Consider the following 22,155-nt stretch of genomic DNA (forward strand, 5'->3'; position numbering starts at 1 on the left):
ATTCAAATGTTCGGCGAATTGAGGAATTTTTGTAGAGAACCATGTGTCGACTTTAGAACCGCGAAGATTTAAATAAACCTGACCTAACCATTTCGCGTTTTCCCTTTTCTACATTATGATTTCACTCGCAACATAAAGATGGAAAAGGGATTTATTTGACAGGAATAACGCGCCAGTGGTCGACGATAAATTTTCCAGTTTTTTTATCAGTCTCGTTGTTCATTCCGTCCACGACATCGCGTGGCTCGCGTATATGCGACGCACGTACGTAAAAAGCGAAATTATTATATCTGGAGCTGGCTTTCGCGATTGCGTACACATGCGTACACATGTGCGCCGGGCCTCTCGCCGGTACGCAAGACACACGGTTTGAAATTATGGAAATTGGCCGGCGCGCCGCGCCGCATATCGGCGTGTTATGACGGTGTGCGCCGCGCCCGGTGGCGGAGCGACGGGTATCCGCGGAGTGGGACCACACCGGGTATCATTTGCCATTCCGCGCCATTATGCCGGCCAAAAACGCGGAACCGCGTTTCACGGACGTCTACTTAAGTGATTTCACCGGCGATTAAAGCCGCGCTCGTCCGGGCCGAATCACCGGAGTGCCGCGGCGATCCGCTCTAGATAACGCCACTCCATCGTGCCCGCCACAAGCGAAATTAGGTCCCAGATTCGTGGTCTCCCTCGGAAAACGTTACTCGCTGCACGGGTAAAAAAAAAGCGTTGCGGTTTCGTTGAAGTTTTTTTCAATCATGTCGTCACCGATATTAATATCGATACGCAAACCGGTGCACATAGTGACATGATTAACTCTCGTAACTTGGAAATTGGGATATATTTTATATAACATTTTATTCCGGCTGCTCGTGTATCGAATATGCTCCGATTAGATTGCGACTCGAGAGTTATAAATTAATGAATAATTAATTTGTACATTTATTTATCTAGAATTGTTCGCAGATCGCGTTTAATCACTGCTTGTGTGACATGTCAAAACTCTTGAATTTCCTTCGGTAACTCGAGAAATTGGTGGAAAAGCGAAAAGTCCGATTCGCGTATTTATTCTGAAAAATAAGAGGAAAGCACAGAGAGGGAGAGGACTGCCAGCTGCACGCATACGCTTCGAGGTTGCACCTGACCATTGAGCTTCTTTTTCAAGCACAAGCAGACACTCCATCCATGCGGTTCCGATAGAGGGTTCGTTAATGAGACGCTACCATCTCTCCGCGGTTCGAGTTCGCTTCTAATGAGGGGTTTTCCTTTTCCGTTAGGGTTGCCAGCAGATTGTGATCTACTGTACGCACGCACGAACGCACGATCGAGAAAACACGCGTCTATATGCGAAGTTGGACTCCGACAAGTATATCAATTTCATATTTTCGGCAAAAGTTATAAGCGGTTGATAGGTATCGATCTGGAGGAGTTTATAAGATAATTCGTGTAACACAGACTCGTGCCTGAATCAAAATATACTAAATTTACTTTTAATTTGGCTCACAAGGAACGAAAACATGATGTTTACCTGCCTTGTTTTCTAATTAATTTTTTTCTAAGCAAAGTATTTTAATTATTAATTTTTATAATACCAATTTGAGTGAAACTCGGTTAATTTTTTTTACAATGTTTGGTGAGCAGCTTCTTGTGTTTATACATAATTCAATCTGACTAGAACTTAAAGACTTTAATATGAAAAATATGCGAATAAAATCACACATCTTCAACGGCTTCGAATCAATCGTTGCGATAAATTTCACAAAACTATAAACCACGCTGCTTAAGAGTAAAATAATTTATTCTGTCGTTAATCCGGGCCTTAATTAAATGCTTAACGCGACGCATTTTATTATCCGCTTCCTCTTTCTGCCGCTATCTCTCTTACCCGCTTGCCGATAGAAGTAAAACGTGATTTACAAGCTGCCTGCGTCGTACCTCTCTCAGTTTATGTCATTGCTCTATGCGGGTTGTTAATTGCGTTCGGGAGTCGGAATCACACCTAGCAACCGGTGTGCCCGGTTCGTATCATTATCACGGCGCGAACGTGTGTACTACGGTTTCTTCGTGTCATCGAATTTGCTTTATTTATTTTTATATTTTTTAAATTAACTATTTGTTAAAGAAATATTAATGTTCAATTGATTTGTTCAAAATTTTCTTGCAGACGACATTTTTATCTTACTCATTTTTAGATTACGAGAGGATTTGCTGGAGAAAAGATGTTCTTAATGATTAAAAGAAAAATTGCTAGAGCGTAAATAATAATATACAGATAATGAATATGTTACAGTGATACGCGATTAATAATTTAAGTAAAATTTAAGAGTTAAGAGTTTTGGGGTTAAAAAGTTCTCCCACTAACGCAATTAGCAAGCTAATAAAAGGGATACTTGACGACGAGTGAAATTACAGACTGGTTTTTTCTCCACACACATAATTGAAAGGGTAAGAGACAACCCGTTGCCTCGGGGTTGAATGAAAAGGGTAGAAGGAAACGGCTCGTGCTTCCGTTTACCTCGTGCGCCTTAAGGTTCTGTGGTATGAATGAACTCGTAGAAGACCCTCCCCATACTTTAGACCCGTGAATGAAGTCGCAAAACTTTTCGACTCTTGCGGGAGACACGTTTCTCTTCAATGAACAGAAAAAAAAATGGCCTTCGATTCTCAGACCAGCTAGCGCAAACATTGCTATTTCAATCATCGCGCCTCGAGAAGCGACGCGACAAGGAATTTCAATGATTCTAAATATGAAGTAATGATATTTATGTGCATTTAGCGGCCAAGCACGATAATATAGATCGTTTTTGTTAATGAAAGAATACAAAAGCAAAATTATTGATCCAATCGGATCAACTGTTCTTCGATCTTTGATGATGCAAACACGTTTCTTTAAATCTCTGTAAAAAAACCGTAAACGATGAAATAATCTCAAGGTATGATGACGGCTCAGATGCCCGTTAATCTGCATCGCGAGCTTACATTCTCGAAAATAAAACATTATGACGAGCAGCGTTTCCGCGGTGTAAATGCCTGAAGCAGTAAGACATGATTGCACGTTGCCTTTAGTGATGTTTATATAAACGTCCAGATTGAAACATTATAATACGTCCTATTGAATTAAGTGTTAATTTTATTTGTATTTGAAGTTGAAAACTATTATTTTTTTAAATTTTTTTATAATAATTAAATTTTCGAGCTGTTGCTTTAATCATGTATTAATTCTTTTTTTGAATATAATATTCTTGATTTTAAATTTTTAATCTTGGTTAAAACCAATAATAATAAACCTTAAAAAGTCTCTAGTTTCAAAAAAATTGCATGACACATGAAATATATGCAAACAATTACCTAACTAATAAAAATTGATGATTGAATCAGATCATCATAAAATCTGACGAATGCGTCATAACGACATGTAACGTTTTTGCTTTATGACGAAATCAATGTGAAATTGGTTTGCAGTGGACTTCTTGATCTCAGAGCAATACGCAGGTACCTTTTTTAAAGCCGAGGTCGCTCGAAAACGGGAAGATACATAGTAACTAAAACAGCGGGCAGAATTTAGATTGAGCCCGCGGTTAAACGCGCGTTTGCGAAGGGTTCCGACGCGAGAAAGTCGTAATTGAATACGTTGAAGCGTATGATTTTGCCGATTTATCCCCGAGGCATGAAGTAAGCCGTGGTTAATTCAAACTAAATACCGGTGGTAAACGCCATGCGCGCTGATAAACTCTCTTGATTTAAGCCGCGTGCGCTCATTCTTTGATGCCGTTAAAGGAAATAATTAAATCATTATCGATTTTAACTCGAGAGGATACGCATCTCACACGCGGTTCTACAATTATTAAGGCGCGCTTAATTGTTGTTTATATGCGATAATTATAATTACCAAACACTCAAAAAAATAATCTTGCAATAATAGCTAAAATTTTCTAGGTGTAAAAAATTAACTAAAACAGATAAATGATTAGCAACTGTTGTGATATTTGCATATGTAATTACTTAATCAGTTTAGATGACAGAAACAGAATATATATCTGTATTGTTTGTGAACTTTAAAAAGAAAGTTTCTCTAAAGCGCCTATCTATATAAGATCAATCACGTGTTAGATCATGCAATGAATAACATTTAGCAATGGTACCTAAATTTTTTAGAAGCTATTGCTAGAACATTACTGTTATAAATTCTATATGTGACAAACAATGTTTTCACAGATACGAAAAATAGCGATACATTCTTGTTGCGATATCTAGAAATCTAACTACATCAGCGAAATATTTTTTTGAGTGAATACTATTACTTGAATTAAAACAAAAAATTGCGTAATATTTGTCTTCCATTTCTTTTTATAATTTTTATCAGATTTTATAGATTATTGTCGTCACTGTTTCCAAATTTTTTTGCTTTTTTTTTACTAGAACTATTAGTTTTAATACAAAATCGTGAAGTATTGCAAAATTATTATTCTAAAAGTTAGAAGGAAAGTACTGCGTTATTATATTTTATTAAGGAGCGAAAAGAACCGGCTGGAATTTGCGTGCAAAATTAATGGCACGTACACGAGAATCATATTATGTAAGTACTGGCAAAATTTTAGGGAATAAAGCCAATTTCCAGACATCTTGCAACGTGTCTGCCACGGAAATGGTATAAGATGATAAAGGGCGTGCACTCATCTCTTAAGAGGGGCATAAAATCACTAAGCATGTAACGAGGTATTCAGAGCCTGGCCAAATTGCGATCGTGTTACAAGCATGTGAGAAAAACAGCTGCCGACTCGCTCGATTCTGCGATCCTCCTCTCGGAAATTTAATTGTCATCTGATCATTTTAATCTCGAATTCGAGAAGCACGGTTAAAATTTCCATCATAAAAAAATGCAAGATCCCGGATTTGAATATTCGAAATATTAGCCACATTATGTAATTGCACTCTACCTGCATTAAGTTGTGATCCACTCGTCCAATCATATTAATATCTTAATTTTATTTTTTTTTTTATTAAAATACTTTACATATAATTTGGATCATTGATCATTAATTTAATTAAGACGCAAATGTAATTATGTAGAGAGAGTTTGCTAATCTTTTGATTTGTACTTTGTTTTATATGCGGACTTTTTTCGCGTAATTTAATGTTTTTGTGCAATATTGTACTCGACATGTATCTCGATATCGAATTCATCCGCGCCGCCAACGCATCTTACTATAAAAGGTGTCGTATAATTTTTCGTGGACCATCGGCTACGAGAATTTTCAGTCTTAATTATATTTCATTATTCGATACGATTAATATCGACCGATATTCGACCGATAGCATCGATAAAAATTGATGTACACTCATTTTTCACGTCGATTTTGTCGCATGAAGATCTTTAATATATCAACATTTACATTTTATTTTTATTACAAATCTTATCAACGACAGAATATATTATTTAAGTTAAATTTCTTATTTATATAATTAGAAATTATATATTGATAGTCGGAAACGGTTTCTGGAAAATCGATATTCAGAAACGTAAAAAAGTTATTACTCGGATGCAAATTTGTAAGAAAGTACTGCGGCCTATTTCGGCAACATTAAAGATTTCATGTTTCAACTTTCTTTATATGTATTGCATAAATTAAATGTGCAACTGGACCGAATATTTATAAATGCTACTACGTGCGGGTACAAAATGACGCGTGTTCGCAAGAAATGTAACACTGTACGGCAATTTAATGGTACCGGACGCACGCGAGCGAATGCGCGCGTGGTTTCTGCTTTCACAAGACGCGAGAACAAGGTGCTGCGAGTACCTGAAGGTCAACGTGCAGGTCTCGCCACTCAATTATCGATTATGTAAATACTTTTTCGCGAAACCAAAGCGCCCGCGTAACGAAGTGATCTTTCTTCCGCGTTTATCTACAACATTTTAATTCTTACACTTAAATTGTATCTATATATTTCGATTTTTGTTGTGATTTTAGAAAATAAATTTTGAAAAATATTAGCTGCTATTATTTTAATTATTTTTGTATCTAAAATGATTAAAACTTAAAGAAACTTTTTTTAGTACCTATTTAAATTTGTGTAATTCTACCGAGAAAATATGTTCGCTCATAATTTATTTTACATGTAAATTATTATTTTGTGTTATTTTGATTAATGACAGAAAACATTTTTATCCAATTTTGAATAATGAACAAATCTGCTATTTTGTATTATTGCACTTGTAGATTTTTGCCATAAGTCAAAGAAAAAGAATTACATCCACGATCTTCGTACTGTACTTCCATGTGCAACTTGCATATGAGATCTGGTCGTGTTTCGAGCGGACCATGCACCGAGTTGCATTTGCATAACAAATAAATGCTTGCAATTTATCATTTAATATAAGATACAAGCTTTTTACGATCAGCACTTTCGTATTTCGAAACATGCACTACTTTTTTCGTTGAAGAATATGTAACTTCTTCAATAATGTTAAAAATATTTGCAAGCTCTTTTTATGGTAACTAGAACAATACAGGCGCGCGCGCACTTATTATAATAATTTAATAATTATGAAATCTAAATATTTTAATAAAATTTTTAAAATTTCAAATAACCGTCAAAATAACCTACGCCCTCAAACTGTCAGAATAATCGAAATAACCAATCGTCGCGGAAAAGCACTTCATTAACTATATACTTTGAGACTTTCGATACATTATATATCATATAAATATTTTTCAAACAAATACAATTTCAAAATTTAAATTGATATATTTCACCGACAATTAATATGTATATTACATTTTGGAGATTTTCACAGAAGTTATAATAATAAATTTATAAAATAATAATAATATAAATAAAAATAATATATAAAATTAAATTTATTAAATTTATAAAATTGAATTTATAAAATTATAAAATTTATAGTTATAATTATAATTAACAAATTAAAAAATGTAATTTTGTTTTCTATAACATAGATAATCATATTCATAACTTTATAAAACAAATAATTATACGTTAGAGCTATATATGCCACTTTTCTTGTGTATATCTTATAGTAAATTATAATTGTCAAAATCAAGACTGTCATTATTGCTGGTTGTGATGCTACTTGGATCATCATTTCCATTGTCAACTTCTGGATAAATCTGTGCAAATAATTATAATATTTACATGATAAATAATCATTTGGATTTTGGTATGATCATTATATTGTATATTTTTATAAAATTAAGCGCGATTTAAAATAGGTGAAAAATTATTTATAATGATGTTAACAATAATGAAACTTACTGCCTTTTTTTTATTCAGTTTAGTTGGTTTGCCAAATGATGGTCATCTTTAATATGGTGATTGAAATGAGTTGCAATAGCAATAGATATGTTTCTGCATAACAAATGTTATGCTCTACTTCAAAATAATCACTTTTGGTACTTATTCCCATAGCCAACTCTGAGATGTATGTTTTTTTAATTGTTTCTTAGAATGCAAGCGTAAATAATCTTCTAGATTTTTAGATAAAAATAAAACGTTCCGATTACAAATAATGCATTTTAGGCCGATGGGTTGAATGATTTTAAATAATCTCTTAGTTACTCAGACATTGTGTCCGTTTGAAGTGATAAAACGCGTTCTGACGAACCAACTGTGTCGTATGCTTCTTGCGTATTTTTCAATTTGTCCAAATGTTTATTTCTTGTATGATAATTTAAACTTTTTGAAATAGAAAGAGATATATTTTTATGACAAATATTACATTCCACTATATTATCATTTTTTTCTGTCCGAAATCTCAATGTCCAATCTGTTCCATATATATTATTCTTTTGTTGTTCTTCAGAATGCAAACTTAAATGATGTTCTACAGATTCAGTTGTAGACGGAACATCTGTATTACAGATAACACATTGTGAAGAGTATTGGTTTAAATATTTGAAATACTTCCATCGTATTAGTTTCTTCTTTTCTTCGTCTTCCGAAATTTCTTTATGTATTTTTATATGTCTTTTGAAGCTTGACGAGCTTTTATAACGTAATGTATTTCTGCAAGACTTGCATTTCGCTTTGAAATCCGACACTTTTGTATAATATTCCCACACATTCTTGTTAGTTATAATGCTTAGAGACATTGTGTCCGTTTGAAGTGATGAAACGCGTTCTGACGAACCAACTGTGTCGTATGCTTCTTGCGTATTTTTCAATTTGTCCAAATGTTTATTTCTTGTATGATAATCTAAACTTTTTGTAATACAAAGAGATATATTTTTATGACAAATATTACATTCCACTATATTATCATTTTTTTCTGTCCGAAATCTCAATGTCCAATCTGTTCCATATATATTATTCTTTTGTTGTTCTTCAGAATGCAAACTTAAATGATGTTCTACAGATTCAGTTGTAGACGGAACATCTGTATTACAGATAACACATTGTGAAGAGTATTGGTTTAAATATTTGAAATACTTCCATCGTATTAGTTTCTTCTCTTCTTCGTCTTCCGAAATTTCTTTATGTAATTTTATATGTGTTTTGAAGTTTGACGAGTCTTTATAAAGATATGTATTTCTGCAAGACTTGCATTTCGCTTTGAAATCCGACACTTTTGTATAATATTGCCACACATTCTTGTTAGTTATAATTCTTAGAGACATTGTGTCCGTTTGAAGTGATGAAACGCGTTCTGACGAACCAACTGTGTCGTATGCTTCTTGCGTATTTTTCAATTTGCCCAAATGTTTATTTCTTGTATGATAATCTAAACTTTTTGAAATAGAAAGAGATACATCTTTATGACAAATATTACATTCCACTATATTATCATTTTTTTCTGTCCGAAATCTCAATGTCCAATCTGTTACATGTATATAATTCTTTTGTTCTTCTTCAGAATGCAAACTTAAATGATGTTCTACAGATTCAGTTGTGGACGGAACATCTGTATTACAGATAACACATTGTGAAGAGTATTGGTTTAAATATTTGAAATACTTCCATCGTATTAGTTTCTTCTCTTCTTCGTCTTCCGAAATTTCTTTATGTAATTTTATATGTGTTTTGAAGTTTGACGAGTCTTTATAAAGATATGTATTTCTGCAAGACTTGCATTTCGCTTTGAAATCCGACACTTTTGTATAATATTGCCACACATTCTTGTTAGTTATAATTCTTAGAGACATTGTGTCCGTTTGAAGTGATGAAACGCGTTCTGACGAACCAACTGTGTCGTATGCTTCTTGCGTATTTTTCAATTTGTCCAAATGTTTATTTCTTGTATGATAATCTAAACTTTTTGAAATAGAAAGAGATACATCTTTATGACAAATATTACATTCCACTATATTATCATTTTTTTCTGTCCGAAATCTCAATGTCCAATCTGTTACATGTATATAATTCTTTTGTTCTTCTTCAGAATGCAAACTTAAATGATGTTCTACAGATTCAGTTGTGGACGGAACATCTGTATTACAGATAACACATTGTGAAGAGTATTGGTTTAAATATTTGAAATACTTCCATCGTATTAGTTTCTTCTCTTCTTCGTCTTCCGAAATTTCTTTATGTAATTTTATATGTCTTTTGAAGTTTGACGAGCTTTTATAATGAAATGTATTTCTGCAAGACTTGCATTTCGCTTTGAAATCCGACATTTTTGTATAATATTGCCACACATTCTTGTTAGTTATAATTCTTAGAGACATTGTGTCCGTTTGAAGTGATGAAACGCGTTCTGACGAACCAACTGTGTCGTATGCTTCTTGCGTATTTTTCAATTTGTCCAAATGTTTATTTTTTGTATGATAATCTAAACTTTTTGAAATAGAAAGAGATATATTTTTATGACAAATATTACATTCCACTATATTATCATTTTTTTCTGTCCGAAATCTCAATGTCCAATCTGTTACATGTATATAATTCTTTTGTTCTTCTTCAGAATGCAAACTTAAATGATGTTTTACAGATTCAGTTGTAGACGGAACGTCTGTATTACAGATAACACATTGTGAAGAGTATTGGTTTAAATATTTGAAATACTTCCATTGTATTAGTTTCTTCTCTTCTTCGTCTTCCGAAATTTCCTTATGTATCTTTATATGTCTTTTGAAGTTTGACGATTCTTTATAAAGATATGTATTTCCGCAATACTTGCATTTCGCTTTGAAATCCGACACTTTTGTATAATATTCCCACATATTCTTGTTAGTTATAATGCTTGGAGACATTGTGTCCGTTTGAAGTGACTGGACGTGTGTAACTAAATACAATACATAATGATGTCAGAAGTGTACACTGCGGTTTCTTCACACCAACAGAAAGAACCGTTTACATGTGTTGTGCAGAGCGTTTCGGTCAAACCTAGCTGACAATTATCATAACACGCGGTAATATCTCATGCCAAGTATTATTGTCAGTAAAAGAGACGTTACAATGTATTCTTTACACGAATATATTTTGTGAGAAATAATGCACGAATAATATATTATATGTATATGTATTTTTAATATGCATCAAATAAAACTTCTCAAATTAGGAGGGCTATATTAAAAAAATCTATGTATTTTTTCGAAGTTATTTATACTGTCCTAAATGCAGTTGATATACCGATTGCAGAAATAAATAGATATAATTGACTGATTATATTAAAAAATTATTATTATTATGCATTTATCCATCTGATTTATTTTCAAATATGGCATTATCAATGGCATTATCAATGGCATCGATTTTTTTTGTGCAAGATGATTCTCTTAATGATCACTCAAAAAAATATTTCGCTGATGTAGTTAGATTTCTAGATATCGCAACAAGAATGTATCGCTATTTTTCGTATCTGTGAAAACATTGTTTGTCACATATAGAATTTATAGCAGTAATGTTCTAGCAATAGTTTCTGAAAAATTTAAATACCATTGCTAAATGTTATTCATTGCATGATATAACACGTGATTGATCTTATATAGATAGGCGCTTTAGAGAAACTTTCTTTTTAAAGTTCACAAACAATACAGATATATATTCTGTTTCTGTCATCTAAACTGATTAAGTAATTACATATGCAATATCACAACAGTTGCTAATCATTTATCTGTTTTAGTTAACTTTTTACACCTAGAAAATTTTAGCTATTATTGCAAGATCATTTTTTTGAGTGATATTAAAATTTAACAAATTGGATTGACTTATCGGCACGATGCACAGCAACGGAATTTCCAAGTTGATTTGTAACATACAAAATACATTTCAATTATAGCAGCGTTTAAAATAATTCTCTCTTTGAAAGATTATTATTGCGTACATTTAACTTTTACTTATTATTTATACTAATATCTAATACAAGATTTATGTATTTATATTTATAAATAATTTAAATCTATAAATATCAAAAATTGCAAATATTTTACTGAATATGTGCGTTACATTACATTATATTTTACGTGCAATATTTTTGTAAATAATAGACAACAAACAAATGATTTCTTATCCTAAAGTTGTTCCGCCGGCATCTAATGTTCTTCCTGAACTCCTCTCTTTTCTCTATTCTTTTTGCAAGTTCTTCAAGACATTCACACGTTTGCGCGACGCGAATATGAAAATTGCACGATGTTTTGAACACCACTTCCGACGCGTACTTTGTCACGTTAGGACAAAAGTAAAACTCGCATGGATTACACGTTTGACACTTTGCTGCATCCGTAACTAGTAACAATGAAAAGGGTGAGCTCGAAAACTGCAGAAAATAAGAAGGATGGCACTATTGAAGAGAATAACGCGTTAAGTAATACGGAACGATCTGAAGTGTGTCGTGCATGTAATAAGAGATAAACATATCAAGAACAACTCGACTTTGTCTATAATATGTTCATTGCATTCTTATTATTCGTACGGTAGTACTTCGTACGAAACAGATCATTCTGTATCGGCACGTTATCCTCTCGAAAAGTACAATCCTTATTATTTTTCGTAGTTTTCAATCTTACTCTTTCCGTCGTTACTTACTTGTTACGGAAGAGGCAGAATGTCGAACGTGCAATCCGTGCGACAATAATTCGTGTAAGTTTGACTTTTTTTTTATTATGAGAAAGTACGCGTCGTGAGTGCCGTTTAAAACATTGTGCGATTTTCATATTTGTGTTGCTAATGCGTGTGAGTGCCTTGAAGGACTGTAAAATGAACAGTAAGAAGGGGGAGATTCAGGAACAGCATTGGACACCGGCGGAGCAACTTTAGGGTAAGTATATATATATAACTATTTATTTGTTATTTATTATTTATAAAATATTACGTAATGTAAACGCACATAGTAACTTTGAAATATTTAGTAAAAAATTTGCAATTTTAAATATTTTGATTATTGGACATAAATATATAATTCTGTTATTAGATATTTGCATTAAAGAGAGATGAGTAAAAATTTAATGTGCATAATAATTATTTGTCAAATAATTATTTTAAACGCTGTTATAATTTAGATGCACTTCTGTAAATTATAGATCAACTTGTGAACAGCTCCTCTGCTATGCATTGTGAATTATAAAAATGATGCAAAATACCATGATGCAAGAACAAATAATTCCTACAATATTCTATATCCAAATAATAAAATGACACTCTTTTATAATGAATTTATTTGTAATTATGATGAATGCATTATATATCATATAAACATTTTTCGAACAAATACAATTTTAAAATTTAAATTGATATATTTCATCGACAATTAATATGTATATTACATTTCGGAGATTTTCACAGAAGTTATAATAATAAATTTATTTTATATAAAGCATAAAATGTGTGTGTGTGTGTTTGTGTGTGTAGTGAATATACATAATTATAAAAATTTATTGAAAGTTGTGTAAAAATTAAATATTTGAAATTAAATTGTTGTATTAATTATCGATAGTTTTGCCTTTACAGAGAAGTCGATGATTATTTTACTAAAATCGTTTCAGTTTACAAATTTAAAACAGAGCACATCAATAAAATTTTTAGTTATAATTATAATATATAAAATTAAATTTATAAAATTATAAAATTAAATTTAGATTTAAAAATTAAATTAAATTTATAAAATTTAAAAATTTAAAATTTTATTAAATTGAATTTATAAAATTATGAAATTTATAACTATAATTATAATTAATAAATTAAAAAATGTAATTTTGTTTTCTATAACATAGATCATCCTATTCATAACTTTATAATACAAATAATTATACGTTAGGGCTATATATGCCACTTTTCTTGTGTATATCTTATAGTAAATTATAATTGTCAAAATCAAGACTGTCATTATTGCTGGTTGTGATGCTACTTGGATCATCATTTCCATTGTCAACTTCTGGATAAATCTGTGCAAATAATTATAACATTTACATGGTAAATAATTATTTGGGTTTTGGTATGATCATTATATTGTATGTTTTTATAAAATTAAGCGCGATTTAAAAATGGTGAAAAATTATTTATTTATAATGATGTTAACAATAATATCAATGAAACTTACTGCCTTTTTTTTATTCAGTTTAGTTGGTTTGCCAAATGATGTTCATCTTTGATATGGTGATTGAAATGAGTTGCAATAGCAATAGATATGTTTCTGCATGTTATGCTCTACTTCAAAATAATCACTTTTGGTACTTATTCCCCATAGCCAACTCTGAGATGTATGTTTTTTTAATTGTTTCTTAGAATGCAAGCGTAAATAATCTTCTAAATTTTTAGATAAAAATAAAACGTTTTGATTACAAATAATGCATTTCAGGCCGATAGGTTGAATGATTTTAAATAATCTCTTAGTTACTCAGACATTGTGTCCGTTTGAAGTGATAAAACGCGTTCTGCCGAACCAACTCTGTCGTATGCTTCTTGCGTATTTTTCAATTTGTCCAAATGTTTATTTCTTGTATGATAATCTAAACTTTTTGAAAAACAAAGAGATATATTCTTATGGCAAATATTACATTCCACTATATTATCATTTATTTCTGTCCGAAATCTCAATGTCCAATTTGTTCCATATACATAATAATTCTTTTGTTGCTGTTCGGAATGCAAACTTAAATGATGTTCTACAGATTCAGTTGTAGACGGAACATCTGTATTACAGATAACACATTGTGAAGAGTATTGGTTTAAATATTTGAAATACTTCCATCGTATTAGTTTCGTCTTTTCTTCGTCTTCCGAAATTTCTTTATGTATTTTTATATGTGTTTTGAAGTTTGACGAGTCTTTATAAAGATATGTATTTTCGCAAGACTTGCATTTCGCTTTGAAATCCGACACTTTTGTATAATATTCCCACACATTCTTGTTAGTTATAATGCTTAGAGACATTGTGTCCGTTTGAAGTGATGAAACGCGTTCTGACGAACCAACTGTGTCGTATGCTTCTTGCGTATTTTTCAATGTGTCCAAATGTTTATTTCTTGTATGATAATCTAAACTTTTTGAAATAGAAAGAAATATATTTTTATGACAAATATTAAATTCCACTATATTATCATTTATTTCTGTCCGAAATCTCAATGTCCAATTTGTTCCATATACATAATAATTCTTTTGTTGTTCTTCAGAATGCAAATTTAAATGATGTTCTACAGATTCAGTTGTAGACGGAACATCTGTATTACAGATAACACATTGTGAAGAGTATTGGTTTAAATATTTGAAATACTTCCATCGTATTAGTTTCGTCTTTTCTTCGTCTTCCGAAATTTCTTTATGTATTTTTATATGTGTTTTGAAGTTTGACGAGTTTTTATAAAAATATGTATTTTCGCAAGACTTGCATTTCGCTTTGAAATCCGACACTTTTGTATAATATTCCCACACATTCTTGTTAGTTATAATGCTTAGAGACATTGTGTCCGTTTGAAGTGATGAAACGCGTTCTGACGAACCAACTGTGTCGTATGCTTCTTGCGTATTTTTCAATTTGTCCAAATGTTGATTTTTTGCATGACGATCTAAACTTTTTAGAATAGAAAGAGATATATCTTTATGACAAATATTACATTCCACTATATTATCATTTTTTTCTGTCCGAAATCTCAATGTCCAATCTGTTCCATATATATTATTCTTTTGTTGTTCTTCAGAATGCAAACTTAAATGATGTTCTACAGATTCAGTTGTAGACGGAACATCTGTATTACAGATAACACATTGTGAAGAGTAGTGGTTTAAATATTTGAAATACTTCCATCGTATTAGTTTCTTCTTTTCTTCGTTTTCCGAAATTTCTTTATGTATTTTTATATGTCTTTTGAAGCTTGACGAGTCTTTATAAAGATATGTTATTCCGCAATACTTGCATTTCGCTTTGAAATCCGACACTTTTGTATAATATTCCCACACATTCTTGTTAGTTATAATTCTTAGAGACATTGTGTTTGTTTGAAGCGACTGGACGAGTGTAACTAAATACAATACATAGTGATGGCAGAAGTATACACTGCGGTTTCTACACACCAACAGAGAGAACCGTTTACATGTGATGTGCAGAGCGTTTCGGTCAAACATAGCTTACAATTATCAAAACACGCGGTAATATCTCATGCCAAGTATTATTGTCAGTAAAAGAGACGTTACAATGTATTCTTTACACGAATATATTTTGTGAGAAATAATGCACAAATAATATATTATATGTGTATGTATTTTTAATATGCATCAAATAAAACTTCTCAAATTAGGAGAGCTATATTAAAAAAAATCTATGTATTTTTTTACATTTATTTATATTGTTCTAAATGCAGTTGATATACCGATTGCAGTAATAAATAGATATGATTGACTGATTGTATTAAAAAATTATTATTATTATAATGCATTTATCGATCTGATTTATTTTCAAATTTGGCATTATTAATTTCAATTTTTTTGTGCATGATGCCTCGGATTTTTGGTTTGCATTTTGTATTTATCACTCTATTTTTAATTGCTTAATAACAACAGTTTTTAATGTTTTGAATTTAATCTTACAGATTCGTAAAATAGAGAATATTTTAATATTTTATAATATTTTTGCCAAAAAGCACACTTTAACAGTTATTTGTCTGCGTATAAAAATAATTTCGACAATTTTTAACAATACTAGAACAATATAGATTCGCGCTACGCGCGCGTATTTATTATAATAATTAGAATAATCGAGATAACCAATCAGCGTCGCGGGAAAGTGTCAACAATACACTTCAAGACTTTCGATTCATTTGAGTATCGATCTTTCTTTTTTAAGAGAGGACTAAAGTTTGGTTACAAAATGATTAAAACATACATATGATAGTGATATATAAAAAAATTAAAATTATTTACGCGATATTAAAATAGAAACCACTTTCAAGTAATTTTATTATTTTTTTTTAGGCTAGAAAAGTTAATAAATTTGATTATGTTATCTCTTTGACTATATATATAATTTTATATTTTATGTCAATACTTTTATATTTATTTGGCCGTTTTTTCAAAACTTGGTCGATACATACAAAAAGTACAATAGACAAAATCTGTCTTAATATCAATCGAAATAATCATGATTAATACGTTTAATAAACATCGTTAGCGAATAATAAACGAATTTTACTTTAACTTTATGTTCCTCATTCATTCATGTATCAGCGATTGTAAATCGCTCAATCTTATCGGGATTACCTTCAATAATACTCTGACACGGATACCACCAGCACGATATATTCTTCCATTTTATACGATTATTACCGTTCCGTGTAGCCTCGATATGAAACGCATCATAAAATCAAGCGTGCCGATTTTTCTCTCACGTGAAATGAAATCCGAACGTACATTCGCTTTATTAGTCATAACACAAGCGAATCGTCATTTTATATCAACCAATTAATACCTTTTCAAAAATATATGATTTATTAATTGCTCCTCTTCGATATTGGTTTCGAACAATTTTTTTGCAATTTCAAAAAGTAATAAATTTTCTTTTTTTTTCTATTATATAAAAATGAAAGATTGAAATAACGTTAGCAGATCATTTTTTTTAATGACATTCTTGGTTAATCCATTATTTGTTCTACAGAATTTAATAGCTTCCGCATTTGTGTACGTGAACAATATATCATGCGTGCAGTATCACATTACGCGCGCGTATACTCTCGCAAAAGATGATTGAGAAACGATGCATCCTATACACAGATGTAATTAATTTTTGGATTATAAGCAGAATTTCTTTCTCCGACAGGTGAAGCGTAATGCTTTATCGCGATTTTAATCCCGGCACATCGCCGCTGCTGATTGACCTCGTTCTTAATTTGACATTAATCTCTGAACCGGTGCGGTTTACGATAATTAATATTTGCCCGTTTGTCGCTCGCGGCGCAGCATCTCTTCGACTGCAACGTTTCGGCCATTCTCGAACGTTTTTCCCGCATCTTCCTCTTGCGATTTCTCTCGCGTGAAGTAAATACGCGTAACTGTTAACAAGATATCATTTCATAGCGCGACGATAATTATATCGTAAAGGATGAAATATAGCATTACGTTAATTATTGTGAATGGCGGCGTGTGTAATTTTCTTCGGAAAGTCTTTCGAGAGAAATATTGTACGTCCGATCGCGCACGTCCGACGCGTCGAGTATCGCGTCTTGCAAGTAATCCAAAATAATTATCATGTTAATAATCGCGCAAGCAACCTTTGTCATGCGCTCACATGCAGTCCTGCGATACAAATAACAACGATAATTGCACTTATTTTGCATGCCGCGAACTGTTAACGCGAGTGGCCGTGAAAGTTACCGTTCCATTAGAAGATAATTGTTTTCGCGAGCAAATAACACATCGCGTCATTTTTTAATGGAATCATTATTATTTTTAAATTTCTTTCAAATTTTTAGTTGCAATTCGGAAGAAATGTACAATGTCTAATATATTTTGCGCACATGACGCAAGTCGAGAATGAGGGATCCTTGTGATAAATATTAATTTGTCGGTAACGTTACTTTTTTTTGTCGCGTTGGAAAGGAGATGACAGTGGCGAAAAAAATATTACACAAACCTTGAAAACTAGCAATCCTGGCGAGAAAAAAGGAGGGAAAAAGAACAAATTGATCAGTTAATCCCGCGGCGCGTTCTGGCGAACGGCTGTTCGCCACTTCTCCCTCTCTTCCTGCTTACACACGTGCGCAGGACGAGGCCCCGATGTGCCAGATGATAACGCCGGGAGTGAGACAAGTATCGTTGAGGCTATCGCGTAACACCGTGAAGTTAATAGGCCGCACGAAACCCTGAAATTTGCGGCGCGGCTCACGAGCGAATGATTTCGATTTTTGCAATCAATTACAACATGACAAAATATTGTGCGTGTTAATGAATATTTGAAACTAGTCAAATTTGTTTCTCTTATTGTGTCGTTGCGTCCCTCTTAAAAAGGACTTTAAAAAGGACTCCAATAAATTTTCTTCAGAAATTCTTCAGTTTTCTTCGGAAACAAAGATATTTATGGATAAAAGAAAGATACGAATAATGCATGTGGCAACTAACGAGCCCGAACCGTTCTTCTGAATGGACTGCCTTTATTCAAATCCGGATGTGGGTGCTCGTGTATTATCTTGCTTAGACAGGAGCGAAACAAAACGAAACCGATTGTGTTGAAAGTTCTCCCACACCTGGAAGTGACTGCTGGTTAGGATCACCCTGAAGGTCCATCCGAGAGTTCGCCACCTTCGTAGCGGGATACCAGGTTGAGTTACGAGATAGCGAAGGAGTAGGGGGCACCTGTGCGGCAGGTGACTGCTCTACCTCGTAGAATACACGGCGAAACTCCCAACACTCGTCCGTCCACGACGCACACACCATCAATCGGTCTGCGTGTACGCACGCGATTCATATCACCCACATCTATCGAGGTTCATCTAAATTATCGGCAGACCTATGCCAAGAGATACATTGTGTTTCCGTCTTTGAAAGGAATCATTTAGTATTTGCGTCCCATTTAGCGGAGATTGTCATGAAATATTGGTCCATTTTTCTTGTCTCCTTACAAAATGAGATATATAGCTTCTTTCTTTGATTTTTAATTTTTTTCGTCCCAGGCAGAAATTTTATCTGGAAACAATCAGGGCCCTATATATTTTTTAAAAAATATTTCTGGGATTTAGGTGGAAAATCTAGTTAGGCTCTGTGACGCCTAAATCGAACAAACCCTATCGCTGAATCCAGGTCGGCCCAAGATTACGCCCGGAATTTGTTCAGAAAAATTATCTGCAATCTAGTTGGGATATAATTTTCCTAGATATTTGCTTGGTTTGTACCATAATTATTTCTATAATCTAGTCTGGTGCAGGCTTGAATCTAAAATTTTTCCCTAAAATATTCCCTGGAATCCAGGCTCGACTTCGACTTCATTTTCTCTTTCATTTTCATAAACGCTAATTTCATCATTTTGTACCATGTGTGAATCACTCTCGGACTCAAAATTTCCACGTGCTTCGGCTTCTTTGTATGCACAGTCATTACTGGTAGTGTGATAACAATTATCGATGGTTATATTACTGCCTTGCACATCATTGATAACCTCACTATCGGTTTTCATTGCTAGACACATTCTTTTTTCTAATTTTTTTCCCGCGTAATATTTTCGTTTCCTCAACAATCGTGAGGACATCCATGTATCTTCGATGTCACTCATTATCTCAAGTGTCTCAAAACTACAATTGTGACCACTAATTAAGAAGACAATTCAGGAAAACTGACACAATTATTTAATTATGCGTATATTGTATATTATACAATGTAAATTTTATCTTGGGGAAAACTAAATAAATTTCAGGATTATCTTCTAGACCTATTAGGGTATTTAAAACTAGATTATCTAATCCAGGCCGCATAGTTTCATATCTAATTTGAGAAAAATCTATCAGTGGCAATCTAGGACCCATGTAGATTTTCCCGACTATTTTTTCTCTCGATAAAATCAAGATAAATTTCTAGAGTGTATTTTGGACCTAGACGGACATTTCAAACCGGATTTTTCTACCCAGGCTCTGTACTTAATATCGATAAATCGAGACAGATTTCTACCTGGGGTGTTTTAATTAATATACTTTATCTCGCGTATGTAATTTGAGATTTATGATAAAAATTGATGATGAAACATTTTCTGTTAAGTGATGATTGCGACCTAATTAATCAAGCTATGAAGCATTTGTAGAAACAATCAGTAAGCGCGGATTTATAAAAATCGTATAATTGATAAAAATACTATTAACCTTACTGCATATTGACTGCCCTTAGTTGGTTGGTCCAATATATTGCACAAAAAATGATCGTTTCAATTACGAGCGGACTTATAGCCACTTAAAGCTCTTCAGGGTTCATAACTGACAATGAGCTCATAAAATTGACTATCCCAACGCTATTTCGCGATCAAAATTGATCGTCTGGTTCCCATTTTCAGATTTTATAGCAGAAGAGCCATTACTCTGCACCGAGAAATATCAGACAAACCATTACTTGAAAAATTGCTTATAGTAAGAAAATACAGAAATATGATCGGATCGATTTGTCTCGATCATTTCTAATACTTGAATCGTTACGCTGTATTTTCTGATTTAACTTTTTCAACGTTATTTACGCTTACACTTTTTCTACTTATTCCTGCAAATTAAATTTAGCGTGTCTGAAACGAGTGTTTGAAATTGATTAACCCGCGCAATTACGGGCAGATTCACGCGCCGCAATTCTACAGAAGCAACTGTAACAACACAGTACCACGTGCGTTTCGGCCAAATATCAATTACGGCGTCCCGCGAGGGGCAATAAACGGCGCAATCGTGCTAATTAGAAGGCGCGCAATGACCGCTTAAGTTTTCATTCTGTACGAATGCGCGCGTAATCTACCGGCGCGGTTCGGCGCGGTGCAATTAAAAAAAAGGGCGATCGACCGGTGGCTGGGAAAGGACGGACCTGTGCGGATACACAAAAGGGCTTTCTCCGGCCGCGTTCGTTAGGGCGCCGTGATTGGCTTCGTGACGGGACAGGTGTGTATCGTGAAGCGAAGGTGTACGAAGGGAGGCTCCGCCGCCGCCGATATTGCCGAGCTTCTCGCTAACACAAAATCCCGAGTCTTTTATTCATTTGCACAATCTGTTTCGCTTCGAGTTTGCTCAGGCGACTCGGCGATAAAAATTTCAAACGGCATCGATACACCCGTTACATCGCCATTCATCTCTCTCGCTCACATCGGGACATCTGTGAGTGGCGCTATTTACATGCATCTTGTCTGTGCAAGTCAAGCCGATATCGTACAAGTAGCGCATTTGCATGGTATCGAAAAACAAGTTGACAAATAGTGTCATCATCGCGATTCATCGGCGGGCAAACGAGCAGGAAACAAGCGACGCGACGATAGTTATATATCGCATGCGCGAGTGAGAGAGAATTGATTGCCCATAAAATACGAAGTAAAGAAGAACGCTGATTATTTGGCGTTAACAAATTAGCGCACAGCTTCACACGACGCATATATTCTCTCACACTGGTCGAACTGCTTTAACCGTTGCTCGACAACTACGTACATCACGGCGTATAAACTTACGTATGTATAAGTAAAAGCGAGACGAGAAAATCGAAACGCGATAAGAAAGCTGCTTCTTTTTATAATTCATAAAAATTAGACTTTCGAGTCTTCAATCCGAATCAAGTATTTCTTGTAAACTAAATTACTTTATGCGAGGAATTTATTTTTGTATCAGGATTTGCTGATTTAATTCCAACGAAAAGAATATCTGGTCGACCGACCGTCACACATTGTTAACGCGCACTCCTTGCGTAATTGAAGATTGAGCAGATGACGAGATCTCCTATCTACGTGATCTCTGCTCATCATCGCGAACTGAACGGCGTGCGACTTTCGAGATTGTAAATTGGCTAATTAAACGAAGCAGCGAGAGAGAGAGAAGCGAAAGCGGCGTCGGTTATCTGATGGAAAGGAAGGGACAGGTCGGAATTAGGAATATTTTAAGAAGAGGGACGCGAGAAAAGAGGTGACATGACCAGCGGAACCGGACACGCACGCACGTGTTCAGTCAATGTTATAAAACGTGGCGAATGTTTAATAGCCGATCAAGCCGCCTAATCACATTCAATTTATGCGCGAGACTCCACCACGCAACCGCAATTAGGTATCTACAGCTCGCG

General features: G+C 33.4%; 1 protein-coding gene and 1 long non-coding RNA gene across 9 annotated transcripts in view; one reads left to right on the plus strand and one right to left on the minus strand.

Annotated features, from left to right (window-relative positions):
• The window catches only part of LOC105670434 (uncharacterized), a 139,786-nt gene that overhangs the window by 91,363 nt on the left and 26,268 nt on the right, over window positions 1-22,155 (plus strand). The gene's annotated exons all lie outside the window — the stretch shown is intronic.
• Window positions 4,443-10,294, minus strand: LOC137000406 (uncharacterized). Its single transcript, XM_067356862.1, has 3 exons — window positions 7,576-10,294; window positions 7,273-7,484; window positions 4,443-7,127 (listed from the first exon to the last, which is right to left on the minus strand). Exons 1-2 carry the CDS (start codon window positions 10,206-10,208, stop codon window positions 7,460-7,462), a joined length of 2,658 nt encoding a protein of 885 aa, XP_067212963.1. The 5' UTR covers window positions 10,209-10,294; the 3' UTR covers window positions 4,443-7,127; window positions 7,273-7,459.

Source organism: Linepithema humile, chromosome 6 (assembly GCF_040581485.1).
Source record: "Linepithema humile isolate Giens D197 chromosome 6, Lhum_UNIL_v1.0, whole genome shotgun sequence".
Lineage (NCBI taxonomy): Eukaryota > Metazoa > Arthropoda > Insecta > Hymenoptera > Formicidae > Linepithema > Linepithema humile.

Bases quoted from the DNA above. Each gene is read 5' to 3' on its own strand.
- LOC137000406 (XM_067356862.1), bottom strand. From the start codon at position 10,208: ATGTCTCCAAGCATTATAACTAACAAGAATATGTGGGAATATTATACA. The intron at 7,485-7,575 runs GTAACTAAGAGA...CTAAAAATCTAG, and splicing joins CAAACGGACACAATGTCTGA to AAGATTATTTACGCTTGCAT.